The following is a 15335-nucleotide window of genomic DNA, read 5'->3' as shown; positions in this document are numbered from 1 at the left end:
TGTGCAGCAACTATAATGTGCCAAGGGAAGGCAGGTAGTTTGCGTAAGAGAAAACACACTCAGAATTTATCATTTCTACAGTCCTTTTTAGTGCTTCACAATGGATATCACATTGCTCCTCTTCCGTTTCTGTTGTGAAATGTCATGATGCATCTCTTGAACTCCTCCCTCCTCCTTCCATGATCTTCTGGGTATTTGAAGACCATCCTTCCAGGCCTTCACAACTCTGGTCCTGCCCCCAGTAGAAACATAGGAAGTTGCCTTATACCAAGTCAGACCCTGGGTCCGCCTGGCTCAGAGCTTTCTGGCACAATATTGTCTATTCTGACTGGAAGCAGCTCTCCAAGGTCACAGGCAGCTTTTCTCTGTTGCCCCCGAGGACTGGATTAGAAATTGGATTAGAAATTCCATGGGTTGAAATTGCAAGGAAGGAGATTTAGGAGACGACAGGGATCAAACCTGGGACCTTCTGCGAGCAAAGCAGATGCAATTCCAGCTGCGTGATTTCCAGCTCTCTGCTCTAAACTGATCAGGGTGGGGGTGGGGGCCAGTTCTCTCCTGCGTCTGCTTCCCTCTTCACTGTTCTAGCTATGTTTCTCAGGAAGACGGTTCCCAGAAGCAATTTAACCCAGGCTGCTCGTCTGCAGCGCAGGCATCCCTATGGCTCACGGTGCTGCTGGCCCGCCTAACCCCACTTTGAAGCCCGGCCTTTAGACAAAGTTTAGGGTGCGAGCGTGCCCTTTACCCCGGCACTGGGATCAGATGGGTGCTCAGGCTGCTTGTTGCCTGAGTGCACACAGAGATGGGTGCCTAGAGCGCCCGTCTCAGAGGAGAGGAGAGCTGGTCTTGTGGTAGCAAGCGTGTCTTCCCCCCTTAGCTGAGCAGTGTCTGCCTTGGTTTCATTTGAATGGGAGATTAGACGTGTGAGCACTATAAGAGATTCCCCATCAGGGGATGGAGCCGCTCTGGGAAGAGCATCGAGGTTCCAGGTTCCCCCCCGGCAGCATCTCCAAGATAGGACTGAGAGAGATTCCTGCCTGCAACCTTGGAGAAGCTGCTGCCAGTCTGTGTAGGCAATACTGAGCTAGATGGACCAATGGTCTGACTGGCAGCTTCATATGTTCCTATCCCCCAATGCACGACGCTCGACACACTATGCATTGTGGGATATCCAAAGGTTGGAATGTGTCATCCCAGCCTCCAAAGATCCACACTGCTGGGAGCAGTGAGGATCATGTGAGCGCATGGTAGTATACCTGAAGAAAAGCAGAAGAATCATCTGGGGGAAAGATGAGTTGGACTCTGCCTACCCCACTGCCCGCCCTCCGCATCCCAGGACTATCATGTGAATAGCCTCAGGTTCTTACTCCTAGTCAGCTCTAATTCCAGCTTTAGCGCCAACTTTAAACTCTTCCTCCAGCTTTCACTAACTTTCTGCTGCAGGCGAGCCTCCTTTTATTCTCTTCCCCCCCTCCAATTTTCCGAAACTAACCGATTTAAAATTGACTGCATGTTATGCTTTAAAAGAAAATTATTACAAAATGATGTATAGATGGTATCTGACACCCAAAAAATTGGCATTAATGTATAAAAATGTATCAAACAAATGTTGGAAGTGTGGACAGTCTGAAGGCACTTTTTTTCCTATGTGGTGGAGCTGTGGGAAGGCTAAAGCATATTGGGAGATGATATATAATGAGTTAAAGAAAATATTTAAAATGACATTTCCTAAGAGGCCAGAATCCTTCCTGCTGGGAATAATAGAAGGTGCAATTTCTACAAGTAATTCAACGCTTTTTATGTACGCTTCGGCGGCGGCTAGAATTATATATGCACAGAAATGGAAGAGTAATGAAGTGCCTTCAAAAGAAGATTGGCTGATAAAATTTTTGGAATATGCGGAGATGGCAAAACTTACAACACTAATAAGAGACCAAAATTTGGAATGCTTCAAAGAAGGTTCGAAACCATTCTTGTTGTATCTAAAGAACTATTTTTCTACTATGGACTTTACAGTAGGGTTCGAAATTTAGTAAAAAAACCTGCAGGTTGGGTAGATTAGCTGTGTTTGTAAGGATTTAAATTTATGTTTTGAACTATTATTATAGCAAGGGTAAACTTTATAGCTGATGATTCACGAAGAGATGTGTGCGGGAAGTCCACTTTGTCTATTCGTAATCAATGACATATTAATATTGTTAAAAATAATAAAAATTGAATTTGGAAAAAAAACACCAAACCAACCAATCAAAATAAATGCGAGCTCCCCCCATTAAAAAAACAAAACCAAACCAATCCACTCCAACCCTCTCCTCCCTCCAAAAACCAAACAGCAGGACTCTTTCCCCAACCAGACCAAACTGTCAAACGGGAGCTGTGATCCCTGCCAGCTTCTTATTACAGAGCACAGGAAGGAAGCAAATACGCATTCAAAACAGAAATGTGAAGAGCACAAGAGGAGGTCAAGGCCTTGTTCCTGCACAAATGGCATTTCATACTTGGCAGGACTTTTTAATCACTGGAATGGAATCACATGTCATATTTGGCTGTATTGGAGGCAGTCAGTGTTGGTTTGTAAGCTTGCCAGGCCTTGCCAAGGCTGTGCTTTCCGGGCACTCGATTGGAAGGTGCAGCTTCCTCCCAGGATCCTGTGCTCAGCAAACCTCATTGCCGGCAAACCTCAAGTGGGCTCCTCTGGAGTGATCCAAGCCAATGGTCTGAGTGAGTGCTTCCAAGCAAGAGGCATTTGCATGGACCTGTAGCAGTGTAGCAGCGTCTCCCTCAGCCAAGAGGTGAGCTTGGGAGTCTGTGGGCACAAACGCTCCAAGGGAGACGAGAAGAAAAGAGGATCTCAGAAAGGACTGGCTGTTAACAAAGTGGCAACTTTATTCATATACTTAATTAGGATACAAGTCATCACTTAACTTTCTAACTAAAGGAAACAAAACAGGACAGAATGGAGTAGGCAAAAAAACTTTCCATCTTGGCCAATCTGTTGGAAAGCCAAAAATTCCTACTCGGCCCCCAACAGGGCGACCAGCAAAGCCCATTCTGTCCCTGGGAGGGAGGGGGAGGGAGGAAGGGAAGGAGGGAAGGGAGGAAGCCCAGGGTCACACAGAAGAAGGGAATGGCAGGGCAAACAAAATTGGGGGGAGTCCCAGCCAGCCCCCAACCCCACCCCACCCCCGCTCCTTGCAGGCACGTTCACTTGGTCTCCTCTTCTGGGGCGGATCGACTCCTCCAGCCGCCCAGCAGCAGCACAAGCCTGCAAGAAGCACAAAGCAGCGTCAGTGGGGTTGCCCTGCTCCTCCTCCCTTTCCACTCCGGCAGCCCAGCAAGCGGGGATCGGGCAGTGGGGTGGGGATTGATGGGGGGGCAAGCCAGAGAATTCGGGCTCCCCACTGTGCAGCCACAGCATGGAGCAGGAGGGAGAGGAGGATTCTCTGGCCTGCCACCGGGCAGCACCAGGGGGCGCTACTGGGGCTGCAGGGGGCCCCCAGAGTCTCCCAGGCTCCTCTGCTGCTGCACCGGTTTGGGAGGAAGGAGGAGGGAGCGGAGGGGGGAGTGAGGCGTGGCTGCGGGAGTGGAGGGGGGGAGGAGCACACCCTCGGCAGGGGAGGGGGCGGATGCCTGGATGGGGCTTCCCCTGCCAGGGGAAGCCAGGCCAGTGGGAAAGGGGAGAAAGGTGGAAGGAGGAGGGGGTGCTCCTTGGCCAGCTGGTGGGAATGGAGGGAGGCGGTGGCCTTGCCCTCCTGCTGGGGCCACACAGCCTCCCCGGACCCAAGGGAAGCCCAAGAATGGTTCCAAAGGGCCACTTGGGGGCAGGGTGGTCCTGTAGCCTCCTCCCACTGCCTGCCAGCAGAAGCAAGGGGAGGGGCTTCTGCACCCCAGAGGCGGGGCTTCCTTGGGCCAGGGGAGTGGAGCCTGCTTCCCCCTCACTCCTCAGAAAGAACTGCACTTCCCTGCTGGATGTCTTCTTGTGGACAGATCTTGTGTCCACGCGGTTGGAGGAGGTCTTCTGGGAGGCCCCTGCGCTGCACGGTCTTTCCTGAACCTCCCTTCAGCTGCTGATCTTCAAGGGGAGAGCACGGGGCTGTTGTTCCTGGAAAGAGAGAAGGACATTGGTTCAGAGATGGGGGGTCTTCTCACACTCTCCCCCATGACACCACCAAGCACCAGGGACTCCTGGCAGAATATTTGTGTCCTCATTTCCCAGAGGGAAGAGAGATCTTTCCTCTTTCCCTTTGGCTACTGGTACAACCAGCCACAAGGGCCGAAGTTGGCATTCCAACACGAGGGAGGGTTGCCCAGATTCCTGCCCACCCTTCCTGCAGCCCCAGCCCCCTCCCTAACCATCGGGGCCCCTTCAAGTGAAGCCCTGCCTTGGTCTGCTCACCAGTCGGTCAGGTGGAGAGATCACCGTACTCTGGCGGGTGTCTCTTCTTCTTACAGCCCGCCCACAAGCGCCGAACGGCAGCCCGCAGCCCGTGCCGGGAGTGGAGGGAAAAGGCCTTCTTCACGATCTTCTCTGTCTTGCAGGCAACTCTCCCGACCTCGGGGTCATGGTCGCCAAGCAAGCTCTCCAGCGCTGGAGGGATGAAGGAGAAGGTTCAGAAATGGCATGAAGAGATCACCCCACCCTTGGCCAAGCCCCACCATTTCCACACCAAGAGGGCGCAAGTCCTGACTCTTTCTCCCCTGCACTCTGGGAAAGCCTACTGCTGAGCATCCCTGAGGATGCAAGCGGGACCTTCCATTTGAGGGGACAGGTGGCCCATTCCAGCTCTGTGGTCCCTAAATCTAGGCCTCTCCCCTCACAGAAACTTCCCTTTCCCACCCAGAAACCGGCACTTACCAGCATGGAAGGTCTCTATGTTCCCTTCAGTGAGGATGCTGCCCTTTTTGTGGACCAGGTGACCTAAAAACAAGGGTGGAAGGAAATGGGACCACAGTTCAGGACCCTGCGAATGGACAGCCCACTTCCCATCATTCAGGAGAGAAAGTCCTCCCCTCTCTGCTCCCTCTGGGACTGACAGATTGAGCCATTCCTCCAGGGACTCTTACGTCACCTTGGAAGGAAATTAAGCCAAGAGACCTCGCTAACGCTCACTGGGCCAGTCCTCCTGGGGAGGGAACAGCTCCTGCCCCTCCACACCCTTCTGGCAGTGCCTTCCAAGAGAATGAACCTTTGCCCACCAAGACGACCCACTAAGGGAGACCCAAAAGTCTTGTTTCGCTTACCGATCAGCAGGGCAGCCGTTCTCCTCACTGAAGGCTGCTCGCTGCGGAAGAAGCCCAGGATCTTGGTGGCCTCCATCTCCATGGCGTCCTCTGTGCCGAGCTGCCGAATCTGGGATCAAGAGCAAAGACAAATCCCGAGTGAGCAAAGCATCGCCCAAAGGTCCTTGAGCCATTTGAGCCGAGGGATGGACAGGGAGGGGCTGCCCTTACCAGACGCTTGGCGATCTTGTGGAGCAGCTCCTGCAGGCTGTAAGAGTCCCGCGCCAGCAGCTTGCCCTCCAGGTGCCATAGGAGGGCTTCCGCCAGGAGGCTCAGATTGTCCTTCGCAGCCTGCCAAAAGAAAGACCGGAATGGGAGTGAAAAAGGCTGCCAAGGGATTCCAAGAAACCTCTTAGGGGGCTTCAAGGTGTAGGGCCTGGATGGGCCAAACCACAGCAGGACAGCTCGTGGATTCACCACCCCGTGAGGCTAACTCTGGGGCCTGCCTCTGGGTGGCTGGACTTGGGGAAGCCTAAACACCTTCGTAGGGGTGGCAGGAAGAAGTGGGCCCTCACCTGTGCTACCTCCAGGTCTTCATCCTCCACATGCATCAGCACCGCGATGAGGGTCGTGATGTTCTCCTCTGTACCCTCATGATGGTGGTGGCGGTGCTGCAGGAGATCCAGGTGGGTCCTCATGGCTGCCCTTCGGATCTTAGCCTCCTCCTACAAAGAAGAACAGGGCTTGTTATTAGGGAGGAATTCCTCACCTCCATAATTGATGAAGAGCTTGCATGGGTCTCTAGGGGGTGTCTGGTTTCCCTTCTCCAACCCAGTCGGAACCTGCAGGTTGTCCGGCCCTCATAGAGCCGGGGCGGAGGGCTGGCGTGCAAGTACTCACGTGGTGGAAGAGAGGGCGGCATAGGGCAGCCAGGACAGCATTCACCGTGGCCTGGTGTTCTGATGGACAGTGCCTCAGCCGCTCCATGAAGGCCAGGACCCCCAAAGTGGCTTCCAGACTGGAGGTCCTGAGCCCTGCCAGGATCCCGGCACTAAAATCCTGGGGTTTCTTGGCCTAGGGAGGGAAAAGGTGGATCCTTGAAAACACATGCTAGTCCATCCGCTGCTAAACGCACCACAGAGCTGTCCGTGTTTGATGCTGCTTGGCCACCATCCACTGCCTTGGGGAGGAGATGACTCAAGCCATCCCAGAGGCACAAAGAGCGGGGAGAATGCGGCATTGGAGCACGTGGGGAAATCAGGCTCCTACTGAGAGATGCATTCCTGTGCCTTCCCTTAAGGATTTCTCCTTCGTCCTGTGGCAAGGGTTCCACAGACTGAATCCACCCAACTGGAGAAATCTCCCCATCACACCTGGGGATGCCTAGGAGCACCAGCCTCAGGAAGGGCTCCCCAAAGAGAGGAGTCTCCATGCCTAGGGATGCTCCATGCCCAGGGATGTCACTCACCGCCTTCAGGGTGCCATAAATTTGGAGAAGTCCCCTTTCGCTCAGGTAGCGGATGTTCTGGCTGGGGTGGACTAGCCACGCTACCAGGAGCCTCCAGGTCTTCTCTAAGGCAGCAAAGTCTTGGTCTTTCAGGAGCAGCTAAAAGAGGGAAAGGAGGAAAACATCCATCAGCCTCTGGGGCCAGACCCTCCTCTCAGGGAAGCCCACCCTGAGGAAAATGCTGCTCACCTCCACAAAGAAGGCCACCTCTGCGAGGGAATGCTCTTCTGGATCTTTGTCCAGGCTGAAGAGGGAAGCCAGGTATGCCTTCAGCCTGGCCACCGTGGAGGACCGTGTCTGGAGGAGAGCCCTGCAAAACACCAAAAGACCCTGCTGAGTCCTGGGCGGAAGGCCCAGAAAGAGCAGACCTGACCCAAACCACACCAGCCCCCAGGCCTCCTGAGATATCTCCTATTCACTCCTACTTACCTCACCAAGAGGGCCACACCCTGGAGGCAGCTCTGCGTAGAGCACAGGGATTCCCAGCAGGTCTTCTCCGGGGTCACCTGTGCCACCCTCTCCAGCAGGGTCCGGACAATCTGCGCGGTCTCCCTGCAGAGAAGAGCAGGTTGCTCTCACCAAAGTGTGTGTCTCCTTGCGGGGTGGTGTAGTGTCAAGGGTGGATGGACTGTGTTGGACCATGGGAGGGAGACCACAGGGGTGAAGTGACTTTCCCCACAGCTGGTTTTTTAACACTGCAGACGCATTTTAAGGCTCTCTGCAGAGCCAAGAGGGCTACAAATTCTGGGGTCTCCCCTGTGGAGCTGAGGGAAGGGACCACTGTGCCAGAGTCATCCCAACAGGCCAGAAATGCTCCTCACCCATGAGAGTGGGACATGGGAGAAATGACCCTAGCCTGTCCTCCCAGAGTGCTGGAAGGAGGAGTTGCTGGCCCCGCTTTCCCCACCGCCATGACTTACTCAGGAGGCAGGTCTTGGCTGTCTCGGTTCCCGACTCCCTCGGTGGTGTTCTGCAGGCCGGTGAGGATCTTGTTGACCAGGCCCATCAGGAGTTCGGGGAACCTCTCCTCCACCTCACTGGCATACTCCACACACCGGACGACATCCCCGATCTTCCTTGTTGCTCTCCCCTGCGAAGAAGAGGAGGGTCAGGCCTCAGCACTCAGTCCGAGGGACGGTTATGGGTCAGGAGAATCCCCATGGCCAGGCCAGTGCCATGGGTGTCTGCACCCACATGTTGGCCTGAAGGGTGCTGCCTCTGGCTCAGGGTGCATGAGGTCAACTGCAAGGGAAAGACATCAACAAGGGGAAAGGGCAAGTCCCCACCTCCTGTGTGAACAGTGACTGCCATCCAAGCCGCCATCCTGTGTAGTGCATGAAAGGTGGGGCAGAGTGGGGGAGTCAAGTCACCCTTTGTTTGCACCCCTTACCTCTCCCAGATGGACCGAGGAGAACCAATCTGGGGCCAGCTGTCCTCTTCTTTCCTCTTCGCCGATGTTCCTGAGAGAGGAGAGGAGAGAGAAAAGCTTCTCAAAGAACTGTCCTGTTGGAGATGGCAGCCAGCTGAGGAAGAACACGGGCACCCAAAGAGATGCTAAGCAAAGATCTAGCCTCCCTTGGGAGGTGGCTGGCAGGGGAACTTCATCAGGCCAGAGATCTCCCAAGTCCAGCCTTTCATTCCCCACTGAGAAGCCCTGTTAAGTGTTCAAAGGGGGCATCGAGGCAGGAGCCCTCCCCTGCTCATTCTCCCCAACACCCGCTCATGCCAACAGCATGGGGGTCTCAGAGCTCCCTCTGCTAACAGCCAGCAATAGACTTGCTGGTGTCTGTCTTGCACCTGCTGCCAATCGGCCTCCTTGGGTGAACTCCCCCTCCAGATTTCTCAGGGAGCAGGTAGGAGGAAACATCCCTCTATGGGGCTCAGACATGGGGGAGCTGCCCCTGTCCCCTGCAGCCATCTGCTGGCTACGCTAAAATCCCCCCAGCTCCCTACTGGCTCCTCAGCTGAGACGAGGGTACCTACCTGGCCGAACTGGGGGTCAGCGGAGAGTCCCACACCTCGTCCTCGATGCTGCTGATGTCATGCATCGTGTCGTCCTCGTCCGTAGAGGAGCACTGGGGAGGAGAGAGAAGAGAAACGGGAGTGTTCTGGGGCTTGCATTGACCTTGCGAGGCTTCTGAGAGGAACCAAGCAAAAGGGATGGTTGGGAAGACATCCTGCTCTAAAATAAGACCTGCCTCTTGGTAGAAAAGGCATTTGGCATCTCAGCCCAGAAGAGCCTCTCACCACATTTTTGCCCCCTTTCCAATGCTTCAGATGCATTTCCTCCCATCCCACCAATCACAATCCCTCCCATCCTGCAGCATCTAGAACTAGAAACATTCCATGTTCTGTCTCCTGCTGGGGAACAGGGCACTCACACACACACACACACACACACACACACACACACACACACACACACACACAACCTAGAGCCCGTTCACATGAAAAAATGGATGATGAAATGGATCAGTTCTGACCTCCGCAGAGGACGAGTCTTCCACCGTGTAGGTGTTCTTCATCATCTTCTTGATGAGCCACTTCTTTGGCTTCGGGACTCTGAGAGGAGAAAGGAGAGACATGGCATAAGAACAGCAATGCATGCCCTGTGGATCAAGTGAAAGACACGTGTAGCCCAGAACCCAACAGTGGACAGCCAGATGCCTATTTAGTTGGTTGTGAACCACTTGAGACCTGGTTACATGTGGCATTAAAGTGTGTTTATTCAGAGAGAGAGACAGAGATCTCGAGATTCGGAGGTTCCTTGGCTGTCATGGTTAATAATCTTCAACTGGCTTCTCCTCCATGAACATTTCTAATCAACCAAGGCTCCCAGGGAAGGTGATCCGCCTCTATGATCCCTGGAGCGGCCCTTCAGCTGAGAAAGATACCTGGGGGAACTGGTGGCACAGTCCCCTTCCGACCCCTCTTCCTCCACGCTGGCATGTGGAGTCTCGGCCCCCGGGAAGGAAGAACTCTGTAAAGGAGAGAAGATGGAGAAATGGCTGCTCTGGCCCTCGCATTGGCTTCCTAGGCTTCAGCAGGGAAAAGGCCAGCCTGTCACCTTCCAGCGGTCATCATCAGGTGAGCTGAATGCAGGAAGTGGGCCGGAAGGGGATCGTCCCGTTCTGGACACAACTCTTCCCGCTTTCCTGATTTTCAACTTTCTTAAAAACTACTTTGGAGCCCAAGCGTGCTGGCTGGGGGCGGGCGGGAGAGATGGCAAAAGAGCTCCTCTCTTGTGCCCGCCTTCCTCGCAATGAGGTCGGTCGGGCTGATTTCTGGCCTTCGCGCACGCATGCAAATGGCAGAGGGGAAAGGCATCAACTCCCCCCACCCCAAGACATGCTGCGCTCCCTCACTCAACTGGGGCCCCGATGGCTCTGGTGACTGGAAAAGACCACTTCCAGTCCACTTCATGCTTTCAGTCGGCTCCTTAGTGAGGACACTAAAGGCACGTGCAAAAACATGCCAAAACTGGGTCTCCTTTCCTCTTTCTTTCCCATTTCTTTCCCCTTTTTCATTTAGTTCATTTCTCATTGGTTTGGTTGAGTTTGCTTATTGTTTTGTATTTTTATTCATTCTTCATTTATTTGTCACTGTTTTTCAATGGTTGCCATTAAAGCAACAGGATGCTCCACCTTTAACTGTGAGATCTCGACCAGAAGTCAAGGCCATAGCCACCATCTCCTTGCGGCCATCTTCTTTAATCCTATCACCCCCACTGTGCCACCATTGTGATGCAGTGTTGTTAAGGGCATGGCTGTCCCTTTACCATAGCTTTAAGCAAACAACTGTCAGAAGATGGCCGCCCACCCGGCAGCATCAAAACTGGGGCCATTCCACATGCTCTCTACTCCTGGGCAACACGGGGGACCCACACACCCAACCCACAGTTCTTCCGAGGGAGGGACTGGATGTTGAGGCTTCCTGACCTCTCCAAGGGATGGCTCTTGGTCAGCGGCGGTGTTTTGCAGCCTCCTCAACACGGTGCTTGGCCTATGGACACTAAGAAAAGAAAGAAAGAAGACACATGAGATCGGAACACGAGTGCTTAGAAAGAGCTCTTCTTGATGAGATGAATGAGGCATGCAGCCCAACACCCTGTTTCCAGGAGTGGACAGCCAGATGCCTGCAGGAAGCCCACGGGCTGGGCATGGAGACACCTGCCTCCATGGAAACAACCCTCCATGCTGCTCGGAGCTTCTCTCCACCCTTGGCTTATTGCTAAACTAACCACCTCCCCCCCCCAAAAAATTGCATGGGCTCCTAAGGAAGGTCCTCTACTTCCATGAGCCATGCACCTGCCCCTCCAGGTGAGAAAAGAGTACCTCGGGGAACTGACAAAGCTCTCCACGTCCAGCTCCTGATCCTTAGTGTTGTCTTCTGGGAACTTGGCCTCTTGGATGTCAGGACTCTGCAAATGAGACAAAGGTTTCCATTGTGTGTACTCACTCTGATCTTCCTAGGGCCTAGGATTCGTAGCGAGTTTTCCCCCTGACATTTTCTTTGAGTTCATTTTTATTTCTTTAAATTATTTTGATTTTTTTTTTAAGACAAAAAAACCTTATTAAAAAGCAACCATGTGTTCTAATTCTAACTGTGGTGGGAGTGCCAGGGCACAGCCACCACATGCTTGTGGCCACTTGGTTTCATCCTATGTCCAACCATGAACCTCCATTGTGATATGATCTACTGTGGTCAGCAAACTGGCCACCATCCTTCAAAAGGGCCATCAGAATCAGCTGGCCGAACTCTGGAGCTCTAGTCCAAAGACAGCATGACAGGTAGGTCTGTGAAATCTCTTTCTTTCCCTCCCCAAAACCAGCCATTAACAGAAACATCACTGCATGGGAGCTCCAGAATGGAATGCTAACTGCTTGTTGTCATTTCTTGTCATTTCTTCTGCATTGCTTTCATGGGGAATGGAAACCAAGAGGAACGGGACCCACTGGCATCAATAGTTTGGCCCAGAGAGCCTTCTTGATCCCACCCCTTCATGTCCTCTTCTCTCCTCTCCCCAAGAAACAGGGTTAGCTCAGCCTTTCCAAAGGGAGAGACAAGGTGGGCCCCTGAGTCCGGAGTGAGGGCCATCCCTCCTGCTGTGGGCTGTTTTTTCCTGAGGGGACCAGGATTGTCTCTCCAGAAATGCCTCTTCAGTCAAGAGACCTGGAGGATCTCTGCCAGGAAGACCCTCTCCTCTCCTGACCCGTCTCAGGGTCTTGGGAGCCGTTTGATGCCTCCAATCCAAAGCACACAAACCCAGAAAGGTGGCCATTGGAAGGAGAGGCAGAGGGTGGCAGAATCCTTCCCTAGCCACGACGTTCCCACTGTAATCCTCTGGCCAACATGCAGCAGCTGGATTTCCTCCCCTTTCAGGATCTGACCCCCCTCTGTCTCCTGACGGTGGAGATGCAATCTCCCCTCACCCCTCCACCAGCCCATCCACAAAAGCGACTGGAATCGTTTCCTGACCTCACAAGACCATTCGGTGTCCACGGTCTGGAGAAACCATCCATCCTCCTCAACCGTGAAGACACTGCAGGAAGAAATACAATGGCCTGAGTACCTCGGAAGAGCCTTGCTGGATCAGACCAAAGATGCATCTGGCCCAGCACTCTGCCTCCAATAGGGGACAGCCATCCGGCAGGCCTCCAGGAAGCTATCCTCTGTGTCCTTCAAGCTAGCGGACATCACCACCACATCTTGGAAGAGTGAATGCTTCTACGCAGGGGCGTAACTACCATGAGGCCGGGGGAGGCCGTCGCCTCGGGGCCCCACTGCCTTGAGGGGCCCCCCAGAGACACCTCCCATGACTCCCCATTGCCCCCTGCCCAGCCCCAAGACCCTTCAGCCACTTGCCCTGTTTGCCCTCCCTCCTGCTTGTCCTCCTGGTCGGCCATCCAAGCAGCAGGCAAGCTGCTTTTCTCCCGGGCGCCTCTCAGCTGATCGGCGGCTGGGCGGGGCTTCCAGGGAGGCCTCCGTGTAGGCCTCCGTGAAGCCTGAATTCGAGTAGGCTGGCCAGCCCCAGGAAGAAGGCTGGCAGTCAGAGTGGCCACTCCAGTTCTCTGCAGCAGACCCTCTTCTTCCCAGGCCAGACAGCTCAGCCGTGGCCAGGTAGAAGGTGGATTCCTTTTGGTGGTCACACCCCGCCCCCCGCCCCCTATATCCAGGTAGGGACCTGCTTGCCATAGGGCTTGGATGGGGGGTGGGGAGACTGAGAAGTCTCTGAATATTTCATGGAAGACTGATGGGAAAATCTGCTGGCTTAAAAAAAACCTCTAAAAAGTCCTATAAGTGGCTTGTTTCATGGCAGGAAATTACAAAATCTTCTGGAACAAATTTATTTATGTATTCATTCATTCATTCATTCATAAATACACTTCTGTTCAAGTTGTTTTGCAACCCAGGTCTGAGTGAGAACAGACATGAGTGAGAACTGTGACGCATGTGTTGTGCTTTTATATTTTTCCCCCTTAGGGTCAATCTGGCCCACATGTGAATGCAGCACCTCCATTCTAGAGGAGATGTGTGTTAAAGGGCTTTCAAAGCCTCTTGTGAAAAACCTCCTGGAATCAAACTTGACTGAATTTGTTCAGAATTCTGAGAAAACAAACATAGGCTCACCCTGCATGGTTGAAAGTCTCCTTTGCTAATCTGCAGCAAGGGGCCCATCTTAATAATTAGTGTTTCTAGTGTGTTCTAGGCATTAAAAGTAGCACAAAGATATAATATTCAATGTATATCACTATATAGTGTGAAGTGTGTGTGTATTCAGTGAAATGTATTTCTTGGCAGCATACATATTTTGAAATATCAGACTTAAATCCTTGGAAGCCTGGGGTGTGTGTAAGCCCTGGACTTGGGGGGGGGGGCATTTTAAAATCTCTTCTCAGGGCCCACTCCAACCTTGCTACGCCCCTGAGCGAATTTGGGTCCGTTCTTAGAGCTCTACTTCGAAAACGGAGCACAATGCAGAGAGCTTCATGATTGAAAAGGGAGCTGCATCTGCTGTCCACAGAGCCACCACCGGGTATTACTTGCTGGCAGACTGGAAGTCGCTTAGATGAACTTCAAGCTCAAATCCTTGGTTTTGTAAATACACCACATGAAAAAGGAATTTTTGACTTGGAAATAGTTGTGCCTGAAAGGTATCCATTTGAGCCTCCAAAGATGCACTTCCTGACTCCATTTAAAAAAGGTTTTACTCCCATATAATTCTTCTCTTCTCATTTGCTCAATTTTGTACATCTGTTTTTTGTATGTTTTGAATGAGGACAGAAATGTGAGAATAAAAGCCCCCTGCTTACGGGGCAAAGAGGCACCTTTTTCTCTTTGTAAACCGCCCCGAGGCATTTTTGGAAGGGCGGAATAGAAATTGAATTATTATTATTATTATTATTATTATTATTATTATTATTATTATTATTATTAAAAAATTTCTCGGCGGGGGAGCCCATTTAAGAATCTTGTCTCAGGGCCCACTCCAACCTAGTTACGCCCCTGCTTCTACACAATGTATGAAGACGTCGTTTTTGACTGTCTGCCCTGCAACTCTTGCCAGTCAGCGGCACTGGATCCATCCCAGATCCAGGCTGGCAGGGGGACAGAAAACCTTCCCTACACAAAAGTTCAAGAAGAAACTCTACCTCCTCGGGGAACTGATGGCATGTGCGTCTTCCAGGATCTCGATCCCAGTGTTGACCGTCTGAATCCTGGAGCTGTCCGAGAATGACTTCTGTGGATGAGAATGGAGAGAGGAATGGGTGCTGTGGTGCCCACTTGACCTTTCCAGGGCATCTGGGGTCCAAACATCAACCCTCCTTCAAGAGGTCCTTCTTAACAGAGGAGCTTAAAGCAGGAGGTGGCTCCTTAGCACCTCAAAACCGTGTCTACCAACGTGTAACTGGGCTCAGAGAGGAACCAAACCCAAGAATCTACTGAACCTCAGAAACCAGCTTTCTGCCCATTCCTGGGCAGTCGGGAGAGATCATGCGTATTACACAACATTTGGAGTGGCAGGATCCCGAAGAAGAGTCAGGCCTCCTGCTACATGGGACACTGTGGTTTCTTGAATGGTGCCTTTAATTAAGGAAAGCCTAGCTAAGTTCTTCTCTTTGCTGGGCAGAGCTCTTGGCCACTTGATGCTGCAGACCCGTGTTTTGAGGCCCTTTTAAATGACACCAGAAACGGGGCCATGTGGAGCCAAGAAGTGACAGGGGGGAAAGAGTGCACCATCTACCCCAAAGAAGACTTTCCCACTCTAGTTCCCCTCCAGACTGCTCCCTTCCTGGATGTGTTTTCTGCTTGGTAGTCCAGAACAAAATCAAAGTCTAGAACCCTGGGGGAGGGAGTGATTTGGGGCAGGAGAGCGGAATGAAGGAGCCAGGTTGGAAGATAGGTAGACACACCCCTCTTCCCTCTCAGCACTTCCCATCCCAAAAGTTCCCATGATGCTTCCTCCATAGCGAGGGTCTCCAACCTTTGCCTGAGTCACTTGTAGTTGAGCCCGGATTGTCACTCATCCCACCCACCCAATTCACTGCTACTACCACTGCAAATATCAAGGCATATGGCTTTTCCAGACAAGTTCTCAAAGCATCCC

At 52.7% G+C, this 15335-nt stretch overlaps 1 protein-coding gene across 1 annotated transcript; it reads right to left on the bottom strand.

Annotated features, from left to right (window-relative positions):
- Positions 1-2878: 2878 nt before the first annotated feature.
- Positions 2879-12807, bottom strand: LOC128332672 (uncharacterized). The gene is made up of 19 exons (XM_053267257.1): positions 12593-12807; positions 12206-12269; positions 11062-11147; positions 10666-10738; positions 9622-9707; positions 9211-9289; positions 8711-8802; positions 8118-8187; positions 7648-7817; positions 7157-7279; positions 6917-7037; positions 6689-6826; positions 6121-6294; positions 5796-5945; positions 5452-5571; positions 5242-5350; positions 4856-4918; positions 4397-4588; positions 2879-4102 (listed from the first exon to the last, which is right to left on the bottom strand). Exons 1-18 carry the CDS (start codon positions 12631-12633, stop codon positions 4404-4406), a joined length of 1944 nt encoding a protein of 647 aa, XP_053123232.1. The 5' UTR covers positions 12634-12807; the 3' UTR covers positions 2879-4102; positions 4397-4403.
- Between the last annotated feature and the right edge of the window lie 2528 nt (positions 12808-15335).

Source organism: Hemicordylus capensis, chromosome 7 (genome assembly GCF_027244095.1).
Source record: "Hemicordylus capensis ecotype Gifberg chromosome 7, rHemCap1.1.pri, whole genome shotgun sequence".
Taxonomy (NCBI): domain Eukaryota; kingdom Metazoa; phylum Chordata; class Lepidosauria; order Squamata; family Cordylidae; genus Hemicordylus; species Hemicordylus capensis.
Note: the sequence above shows the minus strand (reverse complement) of the source record. Positions and strands in the feature narration are given on the sequence as shown.

Bases quoted from the DNA above. Each gene is read 5' to 3' on its own strand.
- LOC128332672 (XM_053267257.1), bottom strand. From the start codon at position 12,633: ATGGCCGACCAGGAGGACAAGCAGGAGGGAGGGCAAACAGG. The intron at 5,946-6,120 runs GTGAGTACTTGC...TCTTCTTTGTAG, and splicing joins GCCGCCCTCTCTTCCACCAC to GAGGAGGCTAAGATCCGAAG. The intron at 4,919-5,241 runs GTAAGCGAAACA...CCTTGTTTTTAG, and splicing joins AACGGCTGCCCTGCTGATCG to GTCACCTGGTCCACAAAAAG.